The sequence below is a fragment of the Erithacus rubecula genome (assembly GCF_903797595.1).
Source record: "Erithacus rubecula genome assembly, chromosome: 4".
NCBI classification, from domain to species: Eukaryota; Metazoa; Chordata; class Aves; order Passeriformes; family Muscicapidae; genus Erithacus; species Erithacus rubecula.
Window position 1 is genome coordinate 57,828,996 of NC_136686.1, and position 22,239 is coordinate 57,851,234.

The window sequence follows — 22,239 nt, forward strand, 5'->3', positions numbered from 1 at the left end:
AAAAAATTACATTTCCATCCACTCAGATGTTAGTAATTCAGAAATAATTACTGCAATTTGAAAATAAAATCATTATGCAAGAGAAAACAAAAATAATTGTTTTCAGACTCTCCACAGAACAATTTTTTCCCTGAAGAATGTTCTGAAAATTGTGTGTTCTGCCATACAAAAAGACCTTAAATGGGAGACATGGCAAATACCTATAATTCTCCTTAATCTGGTAAAGTTTATTTACTGTTGAGGCAAATAGGAAAAAAAAAAAAAGCAAACAACAAACCAGTGTGCAAGTAGCTATCACATATTAATGAATAAAAATGGGTAGCTCTGTAGAAACACAAGTAATGAATTTTTAATCATTCCTTTCCTAGTAAATGTAACTGAATTGTAATTCTATACCAGTAATCTGCAATAGATGCATTTATATTTAGTGACAGAAGTATATGTTATTATACTGCAATTCTTTGTCATTCAGACAATGGAGAGGAGCAAAAAATAAAAAGCTTTTGGGTACTTCAGAATTAATACTCACTCTCAAGAGACTAGGCCTGATCCCCCATCTGCAAAATTTCAGACACATTAATTTTTCTTTTCTAAATTTGTCCTTTTTTTAAAATTTCCAAAATTATTTTCAATACACAAAATTATTATTTCCATATTATACTGCACTCTAAACCACTATTATTTTTTATTTCTATGATATCTCTGCCTTTTTTACCCAAATATAAATTTCATAGCCTTAAGATGCAAAAGAGAAAGTCACAGCAGCGTATTTCAATTTGTTTCTGACTTCATAATTATATTAATGCATATTATTTTTGTCTTTGTCACCTCAAATTGTAAAACTGGTGCAGTAGAACTTTCCTTTTCTGTAAAAATCTCTGAAATCCCTAGAATTTCTCTGTGATTTTTGTTTTTCATTACTAACTCACAATTAAAAAGCCACAGAAATTATTATCAATTCAGAAGTAAAAGCAACATCAGTTCTCAGTTCCAGAATTCAAGCCTTTAATCTGCAAGGCAAAGGATATACCAAAGTGCTGCAGAAATTACCTTCTGTTTTGTGGCAATATAGTAGGTTTTGATTTGGTGTTTTTTCCCACATAAGTTTGATCCCAGGCTGGCAAAGATTTTACCTAGACTTGCCTAGACTCCTTCTCATAACAGGTCCAAAGGCTTGGTTATATATGTAAGCAAACAAAAACCCAGACCACTGAGCTTTATCAGAATATAACTAAAATACATATGTTTTCAAATAGGGAAGATGTGAAATCATCAACTGGAGAACAAAGAAATCAAAGAAACTTTGGAACAGCTTGTACTGCTCATGATGTCCCTATATTAGATGTCCTTGTTTACAGTGAAATCAATGATTCTTCACTAGCTGGTTTCTATTCTTTCAGCTCTGTTTTAGACTACTTTTCCCAAGCAAAGTCCTATAATTTTTACAAGCTTTTAATGAACAACAACTTGCAAGATTCCTCACAAGAAATAAATCCTGAAATTACATGCCTGATTGTCTGCACAGGAAATGAGATGTATTATAGGAGTCAGGTAGTAAGGAAATATCTTTCCATCTATCCTGCCCTTGGACATTTTGCTAATGAATCATTGCATGGAAAATCCTATAGAACTCCCGTATTTCAGGACGAAAAAAAGAAAAAACTTTAGTGAAAGGTAAGACATCTACAAGATGGTTGACTTTTGTGTAGTATATGGAAGTGTCACAAAGTAACTTTGAAGTAAATGGGAAAAAATGGAAAAATAAGATGGACATACAAGTATGAAGAAGCAGGGAAAGACAATCTAGAAGAAGACCTCATTGATTTTTCTAACATTAATAATAAGTGCAATAAAATAGGTTACCAATGGCATCTTACTGAAAAAAATATAAACAAAATTTAGTTTTAAGAAGTTTTGCTGAATCTGCCTTTTTTCATTGTGATGTTATGCTCAGAAAATCCTGATGATTATATGTAATGATTCAAAAGCACTTTTACAAATTTGGGTGGCATTCCTTACTCTCTTTCAGGAATTAGTTTGTAATCACTGGATACAAACACTTCCTGTCTGCTGATGCTTAATTTATTAAGCATTCCATATTGCTCTTTATCAATAATGTCTTACCTGTTCAATAACATGGATCAAACTCTCTGCCAACTGCAAAGTTTATCAGTATTGATTTTATGTTTATGTTTTCTACAGGATTTTCAAAGAAAGCGCATTTAGTCAGAAGCCAAGAGCTTTTCCTAGAGATAGGTCATTGAAAATAAATCTTCTCAATGATTTCCTACTTATAATTATGTTAAAAGTGAAGCAATTTTTCAATCCAATGTAAGCCATACTAATTTTACTTGTTTCCATTTTTAGGTAAGGAGTGGAGTTGTTGCATGTAAAGACTTACAAAAGTCCATTATATATAAAAAAAAAATTAATAAAAAACGGTGAAATATTAATAAATATAGTAGTATATATTTAATATGCAATATTTTATGTAGTCTACATTTCTAATTTCACTTTTTAAAAGAAATCTAGACTGTTTTCTATAGTAGCATGAATGAGATTCCAGATTTACCTTCAGTGCATGAGATAGCTTTCAGCTTTTGTGGTAATGCAGGGGTTTTTAAATAACTTTGATTATTACCTATGCTTGCCTCTGGTGTGTAGGCAGGACCCTTCCCATATTCAATATGGTCTAATAAGGAGACAAGATTAAAAAGCTTCTCTTTCTCTCTGAGAAGTACTATGAAAGAAGTTTAAATTATCCAGATGATGATTTGTTCAGAGACCCTCTCTTTTGGCATCCTGGGCCTAAAAGTGGGAAATATGGAGAACCATAGAATATTCTAAGTGTTTAGCTTGGAAGGGTCAGTTGGAATTTAGCTAGGCCAATTCTTGCTCAAAGCAAGGCTAAGTTCAAAGACTGGGCTGACATTCAAGAATGGCAGCTTCTCTGAATTTCCAAACAAAGAAAAATGGAGCCAGAATGACAAGCAATAAACATGCAGACTGTGGAAAGACTGGGTAAAATGTGGAAAAAGCTAGTGAAGAATGGCAGAAACTGGATGGAGCTGTCTTTGCCACATTTGCTGCCTCTCACTGGCCACAGACCAAAGCCCTGTGGACTCTCCCCAGAATTCTCTCTGGGCTGCTTTAGGGTCTTCCATCAGTGTAACCATCCTGCATTTTGGCTAAACAGCTGAATCATCTGCCAGAATCTTTCCGTTTTCACTAAGTACTTCCTCATACTTAATCCAGAGAACAAGAGATGTTAAATCATTTGAGATTTAAGAGTGATGCAAAAGGATGGGTCTCCCGATACACTGTTCCACTAGGATCATATTTACAGCTCCTCACTTGGTCATTCTTTTTTTCCCCTTAAGGAACAGATTAAGGTGTCTTTTGCTGTATTTCAGAGATATCACAGTGTTTATATTGCAGTAGAGAGGCACTGCTTGGCCCCAGATGCCTAAAATAAATATGTTTATTGAGAACAAATTAAAATACAGAAGTTATACAGGGGTTGTAAGAAAAAGATATTGGCTTTATATTGATGAGTGAATTTAGTGAAACTATTAAAATATAGATAATACTGAGGTATTCCCATAATCAGCAAACCTTTCCTATGATGTGAAATAATCCCTGAAGTATTACTTAACAGTTTAAAAAATTATTTAAGAAAAATGGCATTCTTATTAATATTATTATTACTACCACTGCTACTATTACTTTAATTATCATAATTTATCAACTTAAAATATTAACAAATTTTCTGCTACGAAAAAACCATAATTATAAAAATAGAAATGAATTGATAAAATGGATGCAAAGATCATTAAAATATTTTCTCATTCAAAGATTTTGCATCCGTGCTTGTCTTCATGCATAGAGTACTTTTTTAATTATCTGAGAATTTTTATAAGTGCTCAATCTAGAACACATGAAATGCAATTAAAAATGCTTACATTATAGAAAAATATTTTAAAAAATCCATTGAGTATAATTTGAAATATGCATGAAAAATAAGGTGACCCTAGGAACATGTGTAAAGAAAGCTTGCCTTCTTTTAGCTTATGGTACCAAACAAATAAAAGTCAAGAATTTTCTCATTCACCAAACAGGAACACTGCACAGTATGTTTCTTCTGCACTGAAATACTGTTCCAACTTATGAAAAATTTGGCTTTGGAAAGCAATTTATTTCCTTTAGATAATCTGTTTGGACATACTTGGGAGTCAACTTTCATAATTTTGCCTGGCAGCTTTGGCTTCCATGTCCTTTTTTAAAACTGTAAACTGAAGGTGGCACAACAAAGGAGTATGTAACCTGGTGCTGGTTTTGATTGTGTTTGAATTATGAGTCACCCAAAGGCTTCCTGAGAAGGCAGTGTTGTATTTAATAAATGCTATAATCTTGGTTTATAAAAAATAAAAATAAATGTTGAGCATGAATCATGGAGGGCAAGCTTAGCCATTGTTAAAGCCTTCTTTTCAAGAATGTAAATGAAAATTGCTCAAAGAATTGTACAGGGATTGATACCTCATTTAGAAGACTAATTTAGTTTCTGCATTTTTACTAGACAAGCAAACCATAGGGGCCAAGAGGGTTTTGTGGTTTAGGAAGTGCCTGAAAAGCACACCTTCCCATCTCCCCAGTGCTGTGTCTCAAGTCTGTAGCACAATAGATAATGTAGTCACTTGTTTCATAGTGTATTAGCTTACTTTATTACTATAAAATATTGCACTATTTTACAAATCACCACATCACACAATGTCTACACAATGTACTTTGACAACAGACTTGAAAGCCCAACAAATGCTGTTTAATAGGACATTACATTATACTGAACCAACAAAAACATTGTTCAACACATTTAGACTAAACTTTAGACATGCCTCAGTACACAAGCACAGGTTGTATGGTACTGTTAAAGAGTTCAGCTCTGTAGTTCTCCATCCTCATGCTGAGATCTCCCAAATCTCCTCTGAAGAAGGTGAGATTCACTCAGAAACTAGCCTATGAGTGACTGGGAAAGAACCCCAAGTTTCTTCATGCCTCAGTATTGCAGTAGGCTCTCCCATGTACCATATCTGGGAGGTATTTGGCTTCAAAAGATGTCATTTTCCACTGAGATGCACAGTCCAAGACAATACCATTAAGTTTTCTCGTAATACTGCTTGCAAATGCAGAGGAGAAACTTCTCTGGCCTGGCCAGATTCCAAGGTAGACAAGCCAAAAACTCTGTTTTCTCAAACAAACTGTTCTTCAATTGGTGTGAATTCATTCCCTAACATCAGTAAGACTGAAAGCAGCCTGCAGCACTGCCAGTGGAGCTCCTGGGCTCTAGCAGGGATGTGGGCTGTAGCCATCAGACAATAATGTGCCCTGTACTCCTCAGGAGAAACAAGCAGTTGCCTGTCCTGAAGGCAGAGTTCCTGCAGCTCTGCACAAATCCTCTGTGCACAGCAAGTCTCTTTGTAGTCCAAATAACTCTCATGTCTGACTGCTCACTGTTTGTAGCCTCTTGGGTATATGAAGTGCCAGAATAGCCACTGGAGCAGTGGTAGTTATCTCTTTATGGCATGCAATGATGACAATATATGTCTGTACACTTGTGTTTCTTTTTGCTAAAAAGATTTTCTACAGGGACTTATTTCTCCAGTGTGCAAACCAATTCCTCCCAATGTCAGCAAGAGTTAGGCACACACATCTCTAGGAGAAGTGTCCCCAAGTTTTAATAGAAGCACTGTTCAAATTTCACACAGACCATATAAGCCTGTGTTAGAAAACACCTTCAGCAGTGCTAAAAGCAATTTAGAAACAAAATGCTTTCTAATAGTCATTAAAAAGCTTCTGTGTAATATATGTAAAAAGGGTTTATCTAATGCTTTGCAAAATTACCCACAAATGTACCACACAGTGCACAAACATTAATAAGAAAGAAGCAGCAAAACCATAGCACTACTGCTTTGAAATACAATGCATTAATACTACTTTCAGTAATACAGTGTAAGAACTAACTATTATTAATGTCTATTTCTTCAGGAATCCATATTCATTAAGGACATCTATGGTTTCTTTATCTTTTATTCAGAAATATGGAAGCAATTGCACACTGTTTCACTGCTAATCAGAGCTACACAAGAAAAGATATGAAAGTTTCATTAGTGCAAATATTAGGATAACTGGTCTCCTGCCCTAACTCCTCCTGTTCAAATTTGTCATTTCCTGTGCTACTAAAAGGTTACAGTTTCTCTCAGTAAAAAGATTTAGACTGAATCCCTTCATAAACAAGGCTCTATATGTAACTTATTTTTTTGTTTACTTGCTACAACATGTAGTATTTATTGAAATAGATTTTATACCAGAGAATTGCAAGAAGATGCTTAAAAAGTATTCTATGTGAATCCAAAGTATTAAACAGTCTCAATGTGTAGGGCAAAAAGGATGTAAATAATTGAAAATTTATTAGGAGAGTACATATCTCACAGTTAAAAATATGATACTCTGCAAAGTGAACACACCTTGTAAAAACAAGCCAGGAAAGCACTGCTTCAGGAATTTTGTTAAAGTAACAGCAGCTTGGTTTTTTTTTTTTTTCTTTTTGCATGTTAACAGTATTTTCTAAAAATTCTTCAAAAATTTTGTTTCTGGAATTAACAAAGGAAAGACAACTGTTCTTCTCACTAGGCTGCTAGGAAAGTATTTTGCACAAAATACAGATTTCTATGTAGGGAAGGTAGGAAGGGACAAGCGTCCACAGCTGGGAAAAGGGCAACATGACATCTCACAGAAAAGTCAGTGAAGTGAGCATTATAGCATGAGTCACAACATTTTTGATCATTAAATGTTTTTGGCTTTACTGGCTAAAAACAGCAACAAAAAAGAACATGAGAAAAAGGGAAACAACTCAAAAGCCAGCATGAGAAGAATATGTTTACAGAGCAATCACACTGAGGAAACTGTAGAATTTATGATGTCATAAAAAAAGCTCATAATTTTGAGATGGAAAGGAAAAAGGTCAGCTATGAACCTTTGTTTTCCATCATTTTTAAAGCAGATGGATCCAGGAACAACAGACCACATAGAGAGATGGCAAGGCAAAATGGTGTGGCAAAGAGGAAAGAGAAAATTGTGAGAGGATGCTGCCAGCAGCATGTTCAACAGAAGGCATTTATGTCTCCCATTTCTAGGTATCAATGAATCATGTGGTACCTTCAAATGGGTCAGTGCTTCAGTGTTAGGTTCATGTGCTCACTCCCTTTGTATGATCAAATGTCCCTTAAGTTCACAAACAAGAGATATGTGACATTTAAGAATTCATGAGGCTAAAAATGCAGATATTGACAAATATCCCTCTCAACATTAGACTGCTGCCAGGAAATAGGAGGCAATGGATCAGGAGCAAATGTACAGTTGAAGTAAGCATCTGGAGGGGAGAAAGCATATCAGGAAACAGGAGAGATATGAGACCTTGTCTGTCCCAACATCTCCTCTCAGAAACAATGAAAGAAGCAGAACTTTGTGAAAACGATGAGTATGAAAAGACTACTCTTAATTTAGAGTAGGATGCAACTAAACCAAGATTGGGTTCCTTTAGGAAGTGACTGGAAAGAAAAAATTTGCCAATGACTCAGGGATGTAAAACTGTAGAGACAGTAGAATGATGGGAAGCCTCTGTAAGTCCCAAATCTAAAACCTACAACATACTTTCAAGAATTTAATTTCTTTAAATCCTCAGGACTGTTGAGTAGAAAGTCCTGAACTGGGGATAAGAAAGCCATGAGATATAGGGTCTCCAGTTTGCAACAGGTATTCTGTTAATATTTTGAATGAAGAATTGCAGAATGAGAATAAAAGCCAGAGACCTCAGTGGCAGGATGAGGTCATGGAACCAAGAGATCAGAATTTCCTGGGCCAGACTAGTGCTAGCAGGGTGACAGTGCTGCCTCAGCTTTATCCTGTGCAGATAAAGTCTTTTCCAAAACACAGCAACCTGGAGATAAAGAAGCATGAGCTTTCCTGACCAGAGGAACTGAAACACACAGCAATCCTGGCAAAAAACCAAACCAAACCAACAAAAAAACCAAAAAACCCCTAAAAAACAAACAGCAACAACAACAACAACAAAAAACCGTGAAAAAACAAACCCCCAAAACAAAACAAAACAAAACAAACAAACCCCCTCACCTCTATGGGAGAAAGGCAAAACTTGAAATAAGTCCACGGGAAGGGTATTGAGGATGGAAGATTCCTTCCACTGGAGTCTGCTTATTTTGAGGGATAAGTGTTTTTCACTAGAATATTCAGAGGTTTTTTTTGGTGAAATTTCTGCCTATTTTTGAAATTGCTAATGCTGTGTGTGATTTACTGGTATCTGTTAGTGGTTTTTAGGAGTTACACACTTCTGCTAAGATATATCTAAGAAAGATAATTTGCCTTCCTTTTATTCACACAATTTACAAGTACATAGCTAAATTCTCCCTCCTCATCTTGCCTGTGTGTGCATTGCATGTGCCCTCACTATTTCCCATGGTGTCATGGTGACTCTGTCTGCTGCCAGCCATCCCACATCAGGACTGGGCTGACAATTCAACGTTGTCAATATTGTGTCAGTTCTCTGGCTCAATTTCGTACCAATATTCTCAGTTCTTCAGAGCCAGTTTGGATTCTACCATTCTCTGATTCCATGATTATAAAATATCCATCTGATGTAGGAATTTTGTCAGCCTCCCACTATTTGCATTTAATGTTTCACTCTCAACACCTGTTATGAGTTGCCATAACTTCATGAATCAGTTCTGGGTTGTCTGCAGGTTTCCTTAACAACAGCATTTCAGAAGAAGCCTTGATGGATCCAGATTTGAATCTATCAGTTCTTATTTAGACAGGGGAAAAAAGGTCCTTTAGAAGACCACTTCTGGAGCTGGCTATAGGTTAATATAATTCAAAGGTACTTTCCAAAAGAGATGGCATACGTCAAATACTTGGATAGCTCAATTAGTAGAAAATGCCAAACCTAGTTTTTGAAGTCCTCATTACTGAATATTTTGCTCTACATAAATTTGCTACATACCACTTCAAACACTAAGTGCTGTTTTTCAGTAGCACTGGACTAATTCAGAATTTATGCTCTGTCTACATTCAGAAAGACTGATTTTTGAGAGCTCTTTCACATTATTTCAGCAGCCTATACTCAATGAAATCTACATTGATTGCATAAGCTGAAATAAAGTGTAAAGGCTGAAGCAAAGCTGGAAAGGAGTAAATCTCTAATCTCTTTGGGTGTTATTTTCTTTCTTTTATATAAATTTATTATTTTCATTTTTTCTTTTTTTTTTTTTTTCTTTTTGCAACATATTTCCAGTAACTATACCATTAATTTTAGTTTTTGTTTTTCAGTAAAAACACATCATAGTAATCAATGAAAACAATATGGCTGTTCAGCAAAAACAAAGATACTGAACTATTATGGTGCATCTAGTTAGCAAACTTGCCCAATAAACAAGAAAAAGACAGTAAGATGTCTACCCATTGCTAGAGAGATGCTTTCCTTTGATAGACAATTATATTATTTCCATTACTATTCTTTAAATAAGCAGATAAATTGCTACTTCTGCTTTAGAAGTCTTAAAAGGAGTAGACTATGAGTTGTGGGACTTCCTCCAGCTGCACTGTACCCCATGACAAGTCTGTTTGGTGATGGAGAGAGAGATTTTAGTGGCCTCTTTAAATTTGAGTACTGCTATTCCCTCCATCCTTTTGAAACATGCAGCCCTTTCCTTCTCCTGCATACTTTGCTGTTGACCTTTTAAGCTTGAGGGACAATGGTTTTAAAATGCTGTAGCATGTATACTATGTGCATCCAAGGGAGTACTTTTTCCAGTATGAGATAATTCTTCCAATAGTAAGAATAAATATTAGTCAGTGTCAATCTGTTTCTTGTCTGCAATGTAAGTAAGATTGCTGAATGAGAGACAAATTAAATCACAGAAATGGATTTGCCACAATTAGGTGTGCAGTTAGGCCATATTCATATCAGAGACAGAAACATTACAAGGCAACACACAACCCTATGCAAAACACAGCCTTCCTCCACAGGCTGGAACAGCCTTTTGGTCTTCATCTTAAAAATGAGACATTAAAGACATGATGCATAGGGAAATGATGGAAAAAGATGGCATTATTCAAGAGCCATTAGACATCAAAGTTAATAAATTAAAAATTGGATCCATGAGTAATGAGAAAGTATGTTGTGCTTTACTGGTGTCACTGACTCAATATTTTAGAATCAAAGAAATTTTCTCTAAGTATTTGGTTTTGTATTCAGATTATCTCACATGATCAAATCTTATCACCTGTTTATTATTCATAACACGTCGGATGGACACACACACCTGAATCAGTCATCCTCTACTCCCTTTATAATCAATCAAGCAGCAAATATAGTTTTAAGGTATACCTAGATATACCTGACTTATTTGAAACATCTAGAGTGAAATTACATGAATTAAATAATAGAAAAACCTATTTCTGCCCAGGGACTATAGAAAGATACATGACTACTAACATAGACATAAAAAACCAAATTCTAGGTGTATATTTCATCACATAGATTCCCTTTTCCTATGAATACATGAGAAAAAAGTAAACAAAACCCTGGTTTTCATCTTAAAAGAGTTTTCATATTTGTGTTAAGATACGATTTAGCCATTTCTTGGGTAGGGTAGGTTTGATTAATACACTATTTTTTCAGTTCCTTTGAATCACTCAAACAAGTGAGCTTTTTTTAAATTTTAATTTAGTCTCACAACCTTAAGGCATAGCCATTATTTCTGAAGTACCAAAATTTATGGCAGCAAACTTGCAGTTGTTCTGTATCATCCCCTTAAGTTTAATCATACTGCAGTACTTCCAAACATTTGCTTTAGTCTTGGTCATTGTCCTACCACGAAGAAAATATGCTCTCTTTCCCTTCTTTGCATTCTGTAAAGCAACCAAGCACCTCCTGCCCCAACAAGGGTTAAATGTGACTGCATTTGGAGCAGCACCTTGTGTCAGCTGAGCCAGGGGGATGAACCTGCCTCGGAGTTTGGCCTGAGCTGGGAGCAGATGGTGTAAACTGACAGTGCTTTTATCGAGCCTGCAGATCACTGTACTGTCTCCTACCTGCCACAGACACGTGCAGAAAATAACCACAGCTCAGTTAATGTACCAGAACTTGTTAAACTGTCATGTTGATCAATGTTAAACTATCATGTTTTGATCATGAATCAATGATCTAAGAAGAAATTCTCTTCAGAGAGAGCAATTATCCTCAAGGGCTTGAGTATGTTGCTGCTGTCCTACACTGATTACTGAAATATCTATTTTATTGTCTGTTATTACTCAGGCTTGTTCAGCATACTGGATTTCATACTCCACTTCTCTCTGAAGACTGGTGTCCTAAATTGTTTTTCTCTAGACGGTGATTATCTTGCCTTTTTTAAAATAGAATTCCACCTTTTGGGGGTTACACTAACCCTTCTAATCCTCTTTATGCTCTTTTTTGGTTATGAAATTCTGCTTAATTTGTCAACTTCTTAATAAAAAAAATTGTTGTTTACTCCACTGGCATTTAAGGTGAACCACATTCTATACCAATGAATACAGCTTCCCTGCAACCATTAATTTTATCCAAGTTAATATACTATAGTGACTCCAATTTAATTATCAACCTAATTTGGTTTCATTCCAAAGAAATATCAGATTCCGTCCCTTGTAAATAATTCCTTTATATATATATATATATATATACACACAAAAACCCCTTTATTGACTATGGATCATCTATAATGACCTTATGTTTATTACTTCTGCAGTTTGATATAATATTAATATATTCCTTATTCTAAGGATTTTCAGGTATTCTAATGATAAACATTTGGCATATGCAAAAACTAAAGCTTCACTTCCCAATTTCTATTCTTCAGAAGGAAAGTAGATAGTATTTTTGCATCTTTGGGCATAGAATACGTTTCTTTTTGAGCACAGAATGATGTACATTAAGTGACAGATGAATGCCTTTAGAGAAACAAAGGTTTTTAATCTAAAAAGTCCAATCGTTATTTATTTCAGGTAATAATAAATTAGGATGGATATTCACCTCAAATGCCCAAAGAAATTTTGTTTGGTTAAAATAATAAAAGCTATGAAATAGCTTATTCCTGTCAAGTTTTTAAGTCTTTTTCTGTTCTTATTGCTTCTTTACGGTAAAGTCTTGACTCTCCCCTTCCAAAGGTGAACATTCAAACTTACTGTGTCAGGCTGGTGAGAAAAAAGCAAGTTGCTAGAAGCTATTAAAAAAAAAAAATTAGAAAAATATATACCATGGATCTCTGTTATCAGGAAAGAAAATAACCCCAATAACTGTTGCACAATTTTTTACAATGAATAAAAAGGAGGCAAAATGGCTTAGAAAAACCAGGAATCTTGTAAAGGGCAAATAGATTGCTCTGATTTTCATCTACATTAATGAGTCAATACATACAGCTATATCTAAAGCTTGCAGCACTGCTTTGGGACTACATGAGTTTGCTGCAGACACCACAGAAACTATTATGGGTAAGAAGTCTAGAACTGCCCTAGTTTTCCTCTTATACAGAGATAGGACCATTGACACTCAAAACACATAAAGAATGTACAACAAACTGTAAGATTTTGCCTAGGATACTTAATTACAGACACACTTTTCCAGAACCAATGTTACTTCCCACAACATGGAAATTAATTTCCAATCTAGCAAACAAGGATGTAGTGAGTATATGTATGTCTTATGGTTTAGAACCTTTTACACACATTTTTGTAATTGTACAGACTTTCCAAACTTACCTCCTCTATGGATAATCAAAGAAGTTTCACTTCCAACAGGACATTCTTTAAGTATATCCACTACTTCTGCATGGCTCAGGTTCTGTACATTCTGCTGGTTGATCTCAACAATGAGGTCACCTTCACACAAACCAGGACATCCCTGAATGTCTAGAATTTGCTTCACCCTCTGTCCTGTAGGACTGTCTGCTATAGTGAAGCCAAAGCCCTGGGCCCCTTTCACAATGGTTAAGGTCATGAGTTCAGCTTGGGTGGCCCCAGAAGAAGCCATTGATACATTATCATCATGGGCAGGTGGTGGGAATGTGCTATCAAGCTGACTATCTGCTGGAATGGAGTGCAAGGAGTGTGGTGGTCGATCTGTTACGTCTGGAACAGACTGAGAAGTCCTAGAAATGTATTCCAAATAAGTTTCATAGTTATGTCTTCCATTTACCACTACCGGAGGCCTCTCCATTACTGCAAGGGGTGGCACCATGCTGTTGGCAGGATCTTCAGGATCAAAGGGCAAAGGGTATCCACGACATAGCACCAAGTTGACACTCTGACCAATAGGAACAGACTGGAAGAGTTTGACTACATCAGCGTGAGTATGTCCAAGGACACAAACTTCATTAATATAGACAATCACATCACCTAGAACGAGAAGAACAAACAGCGACAACATGAGACAACTTCAATTGTTGTATATGCAGTGCATTTTTTAAAAAATGAGAATAGAAGTCTACTTAAAAAAAATAGGATAAATTCAATCAACATATTGACTCATATAGGAGAGACAAAAAAGTAAAGTTTGTCTGGCAGCAAATGTAATACAAAGACACAACGACAATACCAGTTATCTTCTGTGGAAGCTTATGGATGGAAAATTAAGATGAATCCAGACATTCACCTTTTCTTAACATTTTCTCCCTATTTTTCCAACTTCTTTCAGTGTAGTCTCCCTAGATTACTTTTTTAATAAGGTAAAATACATGTCTATTTGGAGAATGTGTTGTCAAGAAATACCATTGTTTGGTGAAGAGTAAAAGGAAAAAAAAGTATTCCTGGACTTAAGAATCAATAAATAGCAATGCACGACTGTGTATGCATGTGCATAAGGAAACACTTTTTGCATTGATCATGATATCGACACTTTTCTGTTAAATGTGATTACTTGCCATCAGCCATTCAGAGGTGCTACTGTCATTTCTTATTCTAGGCATGAATTATCTATCTTATATAACATAGAGATGTTTCATGGCATTTTGCTGTAGCCAAAAGGCTCAAGGACAATGACACAACAAAATTTCTTTTTGGTAGGTTCAATAGCTTTACATTACAAAAATCTAGGCAAATATATAAAAGTCAATTTAATATTTTCACTTAGGCAGCTGATCAAACAAAACCAACTATACTACCTTTATCTTAAAATCTTGTCTCATGTATAGCAGACCTCCCAGTTTGAGCATATGGAAGCAGAATACTTTAAGTCAACAGGCTGTTTATGGGTCACCCTATTGCCCATGCACCAAGAGTCTACTGTTAATGAAAAGTTCAGAAATAAGTTCAAGATTTTTCTTGGTATTAGAATAGATCTATATATTAATAGCCATAAATAATTTTTAATGTACTATTAAGGTGCATATTAAAATGAGTTATCAATTCAAACAATATTCAGAATAGTTTGATAACCCACAGTCAATTTTCACTTTCATAAAAATGATTGCATCTTTATAGAAAAAGAAAAGGATATTTGGTTAGAGAACTCTAGAAGTTAAAATCTTTTTCTAAGTGAAGACTGTCTTATTATCCTATCATTAATCACCAGGATGCTGTGAAATGTCCACAAGGTACACAATTCAGAAATTGATACATCATAACACAAAGCTTTTTAAAGGTATTTGAAAACTCAGCATTAAAATGAGAATGATTTAGGGAGAATGAGGATGTTTGGGTAGGATTGCTTTAACTGTATTTATGAAATTATGTCTTTCAAGTACTTCAATCAAAATATCTAATACAGCTAACTAAGGATCAGAGCATCATCAAGATGCCAGTGCAAGGGCTGTTTCTAAGTGAAGACAAAAGGCAAAGGCTGTTTCTATGTGAAAATGAAATGGTCAATTCCCACATGATCAGTCTGTGTAACAGCCCGTCAGTAATTAATTGCATATGCACAATGATTCAGAGGAAGATTTCTTCAGAGGGTGCCTAGGGAAAAATTGCTAAAGAAGTTTGTTTAAATGATTGTATTACACACATAAACCTTAGTAGCTGCAAATGCTTTCTTAAATGTGCATCATAAATAGATTCCAAAACAAGCACAAACAGTAATGTCACTTCATAGGCAGTGCTGAAAAAAGTCCAATGCTTTTGTCTCAAGCAGCTGAAAATAAAGCAGTTTTCAAAAGCCAAATTTTAAAAGAAAATATGCACCGTACAAATTACTGTGTCAATGGCTGCGATTCATCATGATTTGCTCATGCCCTGGCATAGAAAGATCTTACCTGCATTCTCATCCCTGGCTCCCTCGTTAGCAGTGGGGTTGACATTGCTCACAACAGGACTGCTTCTGTTGAACTGAGAACTGCTCAGTGCATGCTGCTGTTTCAGTAGCTATGCCTTAATAGTAACCTTGAGACTTTTTAATCCATGCAGTCTTTATTTCCCTGAGTGCTGGCAATGCAGCTATGTGGTGGGAGGAGACCAATCTGTTTGTTCATCCTCTCTTACAATACATTAGCAGAGTGAAAAATGAAAAATGCAGTTTTTGTGTTGGGCAAGTAAATCATTGCCTGTTCACAGCCCTTCACTTCCAGTATTTGGACAGGATTAGCTGTGATATAAAACTGAAATCAATATGGTTTTGATAGATCAGAAAATGACATAAACTAGTTGACATTATATAGATGTGCTGTGAAAAGAAATTAGCTTTTGCAAAAGGAGAGCAGTCAGGAAACGTACAGGCCAAGCAGTCCCTTTCTCCAGTCACTAAACAGGCAAAACTGAGCACTAGAAGATCTTGGATAAGAACTTCTTCAAATAAAAACCTTCCTTTATCCCTCTCAGACTAGTAGAAAATCTTTGAGCATTTCCTGAATCAATATCTTTAAAGCTCTTTGCTGTTTCTGAGGTATAACATGAACAGCATGCCTGGGCAGATGCTGAAGCTGTAACTCAGTTACAGTGGGACTGTTTGGGACCTACCTGCTGTACTATCACCTGGAGAATGTACAGGTTAAGTGTGATGAGCACAAGGGAATGAGTTACTAAGTTCAGCTCAAAGAAAGGAGTTACAGTGGGGCTGCAGTGGGGAGAAACAGTTTCAGATCATGAGACAGGAAGGAGGAAAAAAAGGGGTTAATTTTAGAAATCCTTCAAATTAATCTCTCAGCTGTACTTTCTCCAAAGCTAACACATTTTTCCAGGCTGAGAGTTCCTCATTGCTGACACAGAGAGAAGTACTCAGCATTTGGTAAGAAGAGAGAGATAAGTTAAGAGCATTACAGAGCCAGTGCCACACTAATGCAAAGTTCAAAACCTCTCTTCTTTAGGAAACCTCCCTTAAAGGTTCCTGTAGCACCTTTTCTGCCTGTACTCTCCTGCTGCTTCTAATAATAATGGGTGCATATGGACAAGCATAATAGTGATCACTTTATAACTCCTGTCTGATTTTCTGAGCAAGCTATAGTCTGCCTCCAGAAATCACAGTTTCGCAGTGAGTGGGTATCTTTGAAGTTAAGCAGAACATTTATATTAAGCATCAAACTTTGCCTGACTTTTAGAATTAAATTTACTAAAATGACTGGAGCTTGCTTATGGAATGACTGAGCTTGGCAGGGATCTCTAGAGGTCATATTATCTAAACCCTGCTCAATCAGAATCCCTTGGAATCAGTTGCCCAGGATCATGTCCAGGTGGCTTTTGAAAACCTCCAAGGAGGTAGAGTCCACATCTTCTCTGGGCAGCCTGTATCAGTTCTCAGTCACTCTTCCAGCAGGAAAGTGTTTTCTGATGTTCAAAAGGAACCTGTGTTTGAGTGTTTGCCTATTGCCTCTTTTCTTGCCACTGGAAAGGACTTGGCTCCATCTTCTTTATACAGATATTTATGTAGATTGATAAAATGCCCCTGAGTGAACATCCTCTCTATCAGATGCTCTCCAATTTCACCTTCCTCACTAGCCTGTACAAACTGAACACATGCCATACCAACCTCATCTTACTTGAGACTGTTCAGGAATGAGGGAGCTCAGGAGGGCTGGTCTATGGAGAAGGCAACTGAATCAGACTCTAGATGAACTGGCAGGTTTGATAGACACCCAGCAGACAACAGATACCCTGGTCTACATCTCAAAAATCTACACTGCCACAAAAACAGATTCTTCAATGTCTAAATTCAGCACTGAGTTGAAGAATCTTAAAGAGTACTGACAGCAAGCAAATTTGTGAAACTGTCCTAAAGTTACCTCTGATGTAGTTAAGGCTCTTGAATTTAACTGAAAATTTAGGAAAATTGGTCTGGAGGGGATTTCCTGACTGGCTGAACTTAGTCCCCTGTTGTCAGATATAACACAGTATGTTACACTTGATGAAATTTGATGTCTTCTTCACAGAAACAACCATAAACCCCCATAATGTTTCATATATTTAAGTAGCTTGTTTTGCTTATTAAAGTCTGCTGAGCATTACTTATTGTCATGTAATGTTAATTGACTCAGTGCCTGAATGTTTGATTAGAGGTTACATTTTGTTGCCTACATATTTCAAAGCAAAACCAGATCTATACTGTCATTATCTTCAGTTGGATTAGTGAAAGAAGAAATTTCTTCAACATTTTTAATGACAGATTCTGTTTTACATTCCTCTCTACAATAATGTTGCAGAATTAAATCTGACACTCTGGGGATCTTCCACAAGCATTAATTCTGAAAAAACCACCAACTTTTTTCATGCTTGAAGTGCTTGATCCAAACAGAATTGTTTTATTGACATAACTGCTTTCCTCACAAATTAACTTACAGTTTCAGGCAATGTTACTAGCTCTATTTACCTCCTTTCTGAAGAACCTGTACTATTTATTGAATATTGTTTATTTAGTTTATTCAGTATTATTATATCCTGTTATTGTTTCTGATAGGTTTTTGTTAACCCTAGATTATTTCTGTAAACATCCTGCACTTGTAGGTAAAGTTTGTCCATTTTCTTACCTATGTTCCTACTATTTGTATACATTTTGCCTACTGCTTCTTATTATGTTTCTTGTGTACTTAGGTTTCTGGCTGTACTTGAGTGAACTGAATTGCCTACTAGACTGCCATTCTCATTATTAATTAGAATTCACTAAACTTTGAAGTATGAATACAGAGAAAAAGGTGCAGATTAAATCTTCGATCAAAATTTAGTGGAAATGCCTCCATCCTCTCTGACAGGTTTTTGATCATGCTCTTAGTGCTAGGTTTACGTGCTTAAAATGTGACAGAATGCAGTGATTTGGGGTGGAGATAGCTCTGCTACCCCCCTGCAGCCTGTGCAAGCCAATAGCAATGGAGCTAAACCAGCTCATGGTTTGGCAAGTCAGCACAGGACACCAGCTCTGCAGGACTTGAGCTGCATAATTTTTTTGCTGCATTTATAGCCCACATAAACTCTGCTAACTTCTCCAGCATTACATATTCCCACTTGCATTTCTCACCCATATAATCTAAATTCTGCATATGCATACTTTGCATCAGTTTCAGAACTAGCAATACATGATTACTTCATCGTTGAAGCTTTCCCTTCACCTGCCCACCCACACTCTCTACTGTCATTATCAGATATTTCTGTCACTTCTCAGCAGTGACCTTGTCTTCTCTTTCTGCAGAGTGCTGCAAGATTGCTGGCACTGGAGCCTGTTAATAATAAATTCAGAGCACGTTTCCAGTATCAAAATATGAAACATGGAGGTAATTTTAATAACAACAGCATGTGATTGATGGTCATGAAAGAAGCAAAGATTTGTAAGAACTGAGCCATTTTTACATTCACACATACAAGCAGCAGTACAGAGAACTAGTGTGTGAGAGATCCTTTAAACAGCAGCAGACAAACTACATTCTGAAACTTTGAAATTCAACTTCCTTCCACTTGCTATAGGTGTTAATCCAGTGTGTGAATAAGTGATTTCCATTACAAATGGCTAGAAGAATTATTTTGGCTGCAAAAGATTTCAAAAAGTTCTGCATAAACAGAAATTCCCTGATTTCCTGTATTCGTGACTTGCCACAGAACCTTGTAAAATCTAATTGGCTCTAGCTGCTAATATCTGATGGCCTAATAAGACAACAGATAAAACCTAGGGTCCTGTAGCCTAATTTGGTCATGGTAGCCTAATTTGTCTTAAAAAAATAAAAAAAAAAAAAGAAAAAAAAGAAAAAAAAAGGCCTATTTTTTTTTAATAACCAGTATTAAATTGCCTTATTTTAAAATAAAAATTTTGGAATTAGAACAACTTCTTAAAGGAGATTGCAGTGTAAGATGACTATTGCATATTAGTATATATTAATAGAATACTATTGCATATTAGTACTGAAATACTTAAAACACCTGCCAAGAAAATACTTACTTAGTTCTTCTAAAGAGGAACATTAGATTGACTGCTAAAATATACCAAAAAGGCAACCTGGGGAGAAGTACATGCATACAATAACTCAATAACTACAGCTACTGATCAAAAGAGCTAAATTTAAAACTGACCACATTATTATCAGTTTTATAACAACTTTCTCAGATAGACAGTACTGCAGCAGCCACAGTGAAATGAAAAGAACTCCTGGGAGACATAATGGGCAGCTGCCTCTGCATCCAGAAAGGGTTTCAGGACCACTTGCTGGTATGTGGAACACTAAATAGTCCATTAAAATATCTCTGCTCACACTGGCACAGGAGAACCATTTCCAGTCTTCATCACATACAGAAAGTTTTACCATGTGTGACAAACTTGGCAAAGCTGACAGGTAACCACCATCCACAGCTCCATCTTTCACTCACTGAACTCTGGGAACTGAGGTTCAGGGGAAAATCAGGGTAATACAAATTATTATTTATTTAATCAATCATTAATTATTATTAATTTATTATTTCTTTAAATTGGACAAAAAGTCAAGCCAACATATATTCCTAGGCATTCAGGCACCCAAACTGCCATGAAACAGGCCTAGATTTTCCTCTTTCTGAAATCTGAGCAACAGACATAAATCATCTGTTTGTCAGATTTGAGTCAGCACTTATACAAACAGTTTTGTAGGGATTATAACTTGGGTTTAAATCTGTTTACATCATTGGACTTTACTATTCACATCATGAAGGATTGAGCACTGGCTCTGAACTTTGCTTCAGGGCCCAACACAAATATGTGACACAGACACTTGTCTGCAACTTTACCCAAGACTCAGATCTGTTGAGTAAGCAGGTGCCATTTTTAAACAATCAATTTTTGAGAACCCATTTTAATTCTACTGTGACCCAATGCATATGCCTAATTAAAAAGCTGTCTATTCAAAATTTTTTGTGCTTAACCAGCATGTATCATGTAATTACACTCAAGCAGATGCAGATTAGTAGAAGAAACTATTTCCATTTTATTTTTATTTTGCATATATTGGTAACAGTTATTTAAATAGAGGTATTTATTTGGGAGAGAAAAAAATACATTCCAGAAAAATCTAAAGACCTTGATTATTTGCTGATCTAGTAAACATGAAACATCGCAGATTAAAAAATGTAAGTAATGCAATACTTAAATGAATGCTGGTCATAAAGCAGTAAAGAGTAGGCAAATTTTCTTCCCAGAAACAGTTTTTCACTTCTTCAAGCATCTGAAAGCATAGCATGGATGTTAAAACTGCTACTTTACAAAAAAAAGTAATTACTGAAAAGATGGTAAGTATATTGGAGGCAAGATCACACAAAAAGAAGAAGGTCCAATTTTTAAGGTAGCAGTTTATTTACAAATTATGTAAGCTTGTTCTGTCTAAGCTTTGCTTGCAGGAACTACTTGTGCACCCTGAAATGCCTGGTGTGAATGAACTGCGTGACAGAGCGTCAGTGGATGTGAAGAGTGAGATAAAAAATGTGTGCCATGTTTGCATAGCTATTTGGGATCACTTTGAAAGGTGTCACCGTGAGCAGAGGCTCATGAAGAAATGAAACCTTCTTTTTCCTTAGAAAAAGGAGGTCAAAATTTACAACACATTTGCTTTTGTACGCACATTTTATTTCTGTAGGCAGAGCAACACATTTATCTAGGTAATGGCTCCCAGGAGGAGGAAAGTAGCCCAGCCAGCCTCCAAGCAGCCTAAAGGCATAGAGGTATGGAAAAGCATGATGTAAATACCAAGCAGCCCCTGTGCCCCACTGGGAATCCTGGCCATGTGTCACCTGTCCCTGGTGGAAGACATTTTCAGCAGCATTGTCAACTGCACACCATTGCCACTGCTGATTTCTGACATAAACTGCCAGGAAGGAAAAAGAGAGATGGATGAGGTGAGGAATTAGATGGAGCATTTATAAAGATGCTGCAGCACAGTGACAAATGCCTTCATATGTTGAAATAGAAATATATATGTCACTGGCAATTTTTAGTAATAGGCAGTCATGTTGTGAACTGAAATGGTTAATAGAGCTATTTTATTTCTTTGAGTAATGCTAGCACCATGAAGACAAGAATAACTAGTCACATACTAAATTAGCAATTTGTGAAAGCAACAGCACTTTGTTGGACACTTAAAAAACATGTGCAAAGATAGATGTGTAGGATTCATCTCCATTTAAAATCTATAGAGGTACAATTTGAAAATTCATTTCTATTTTAGACATATTATGGTTTCCAAGGAGATTCCTTGTAACTGCAGTGGGCATTACTGCCAGAAGTGGGTCAGTTTTATAACTCTGTTATCTGTATGGTAAAACTACAGTTTTCATCCTTGTTTCATCAATACTTTGTTTTTCCTGCTACACTTGCACAGTGCCCATCCAGGTGCCTAATTCCCCAGCTGACTCTCTGAGACCAGTACAAATGTGATTTGACTATCAGCCAGGTTATTTATTTAATTTGGGACCAAGATGCAAAGCCTTGATTTATGGATGTTTTGTGTATTTATTGCTCAAGTCCACATTCTGCTGACTGAGATCAGCATGAGCTGCCAGCAGTCAGTGTGTTTATTTCAGATCCAAACCATGGATGTGGAGCCAAATCTGAAGGTGTTGCTCTGATGTATTGATTAGCAATGTTAATCTACAATAACAATAATATGCATCCACATTCTTCCCAAAAGAAATGTTTACTGTTGTCCCAGATGCCCAGATGTACCTTTTATGCTACAAATTCACTACCAAACTTTATGCTGAAGA

The 22,239-nt window shown here is 36.0% G+C and overlaps 1 protein-coding gene across 7 annotated transcripts in view; it reads right to left on the minus strand.

The window, feature by feature from the left end:
- MAGI2 (membrane associated guanylate kinase, WW and PDZ domain containing 2) overlaps positions 1-22,239 on the minus strand; it is a 685,143-nt gene that overhangs the window by 102,747 nt on the left and 560,157 nt on the right. For 6 of the 7 annotated variants that reach the window (XM_079303121.1, XM_079303120.1, XM_079303125.1 and 3 more), the window contains exon 10: positions 12,868-13,503. The exons of the other annotated variant lie outside the window; for it this stretch is intronic. In XM_079303121.1, the coding sequence (XP_079159247.1) occupies positions 12,868-13,503 (636 nt within the window). The remainder of the gene's footprint in view (positions 1-12,867; positions 13,504-22,239) is intronic. 7 annotated transcript variants of the gene reach the window in all.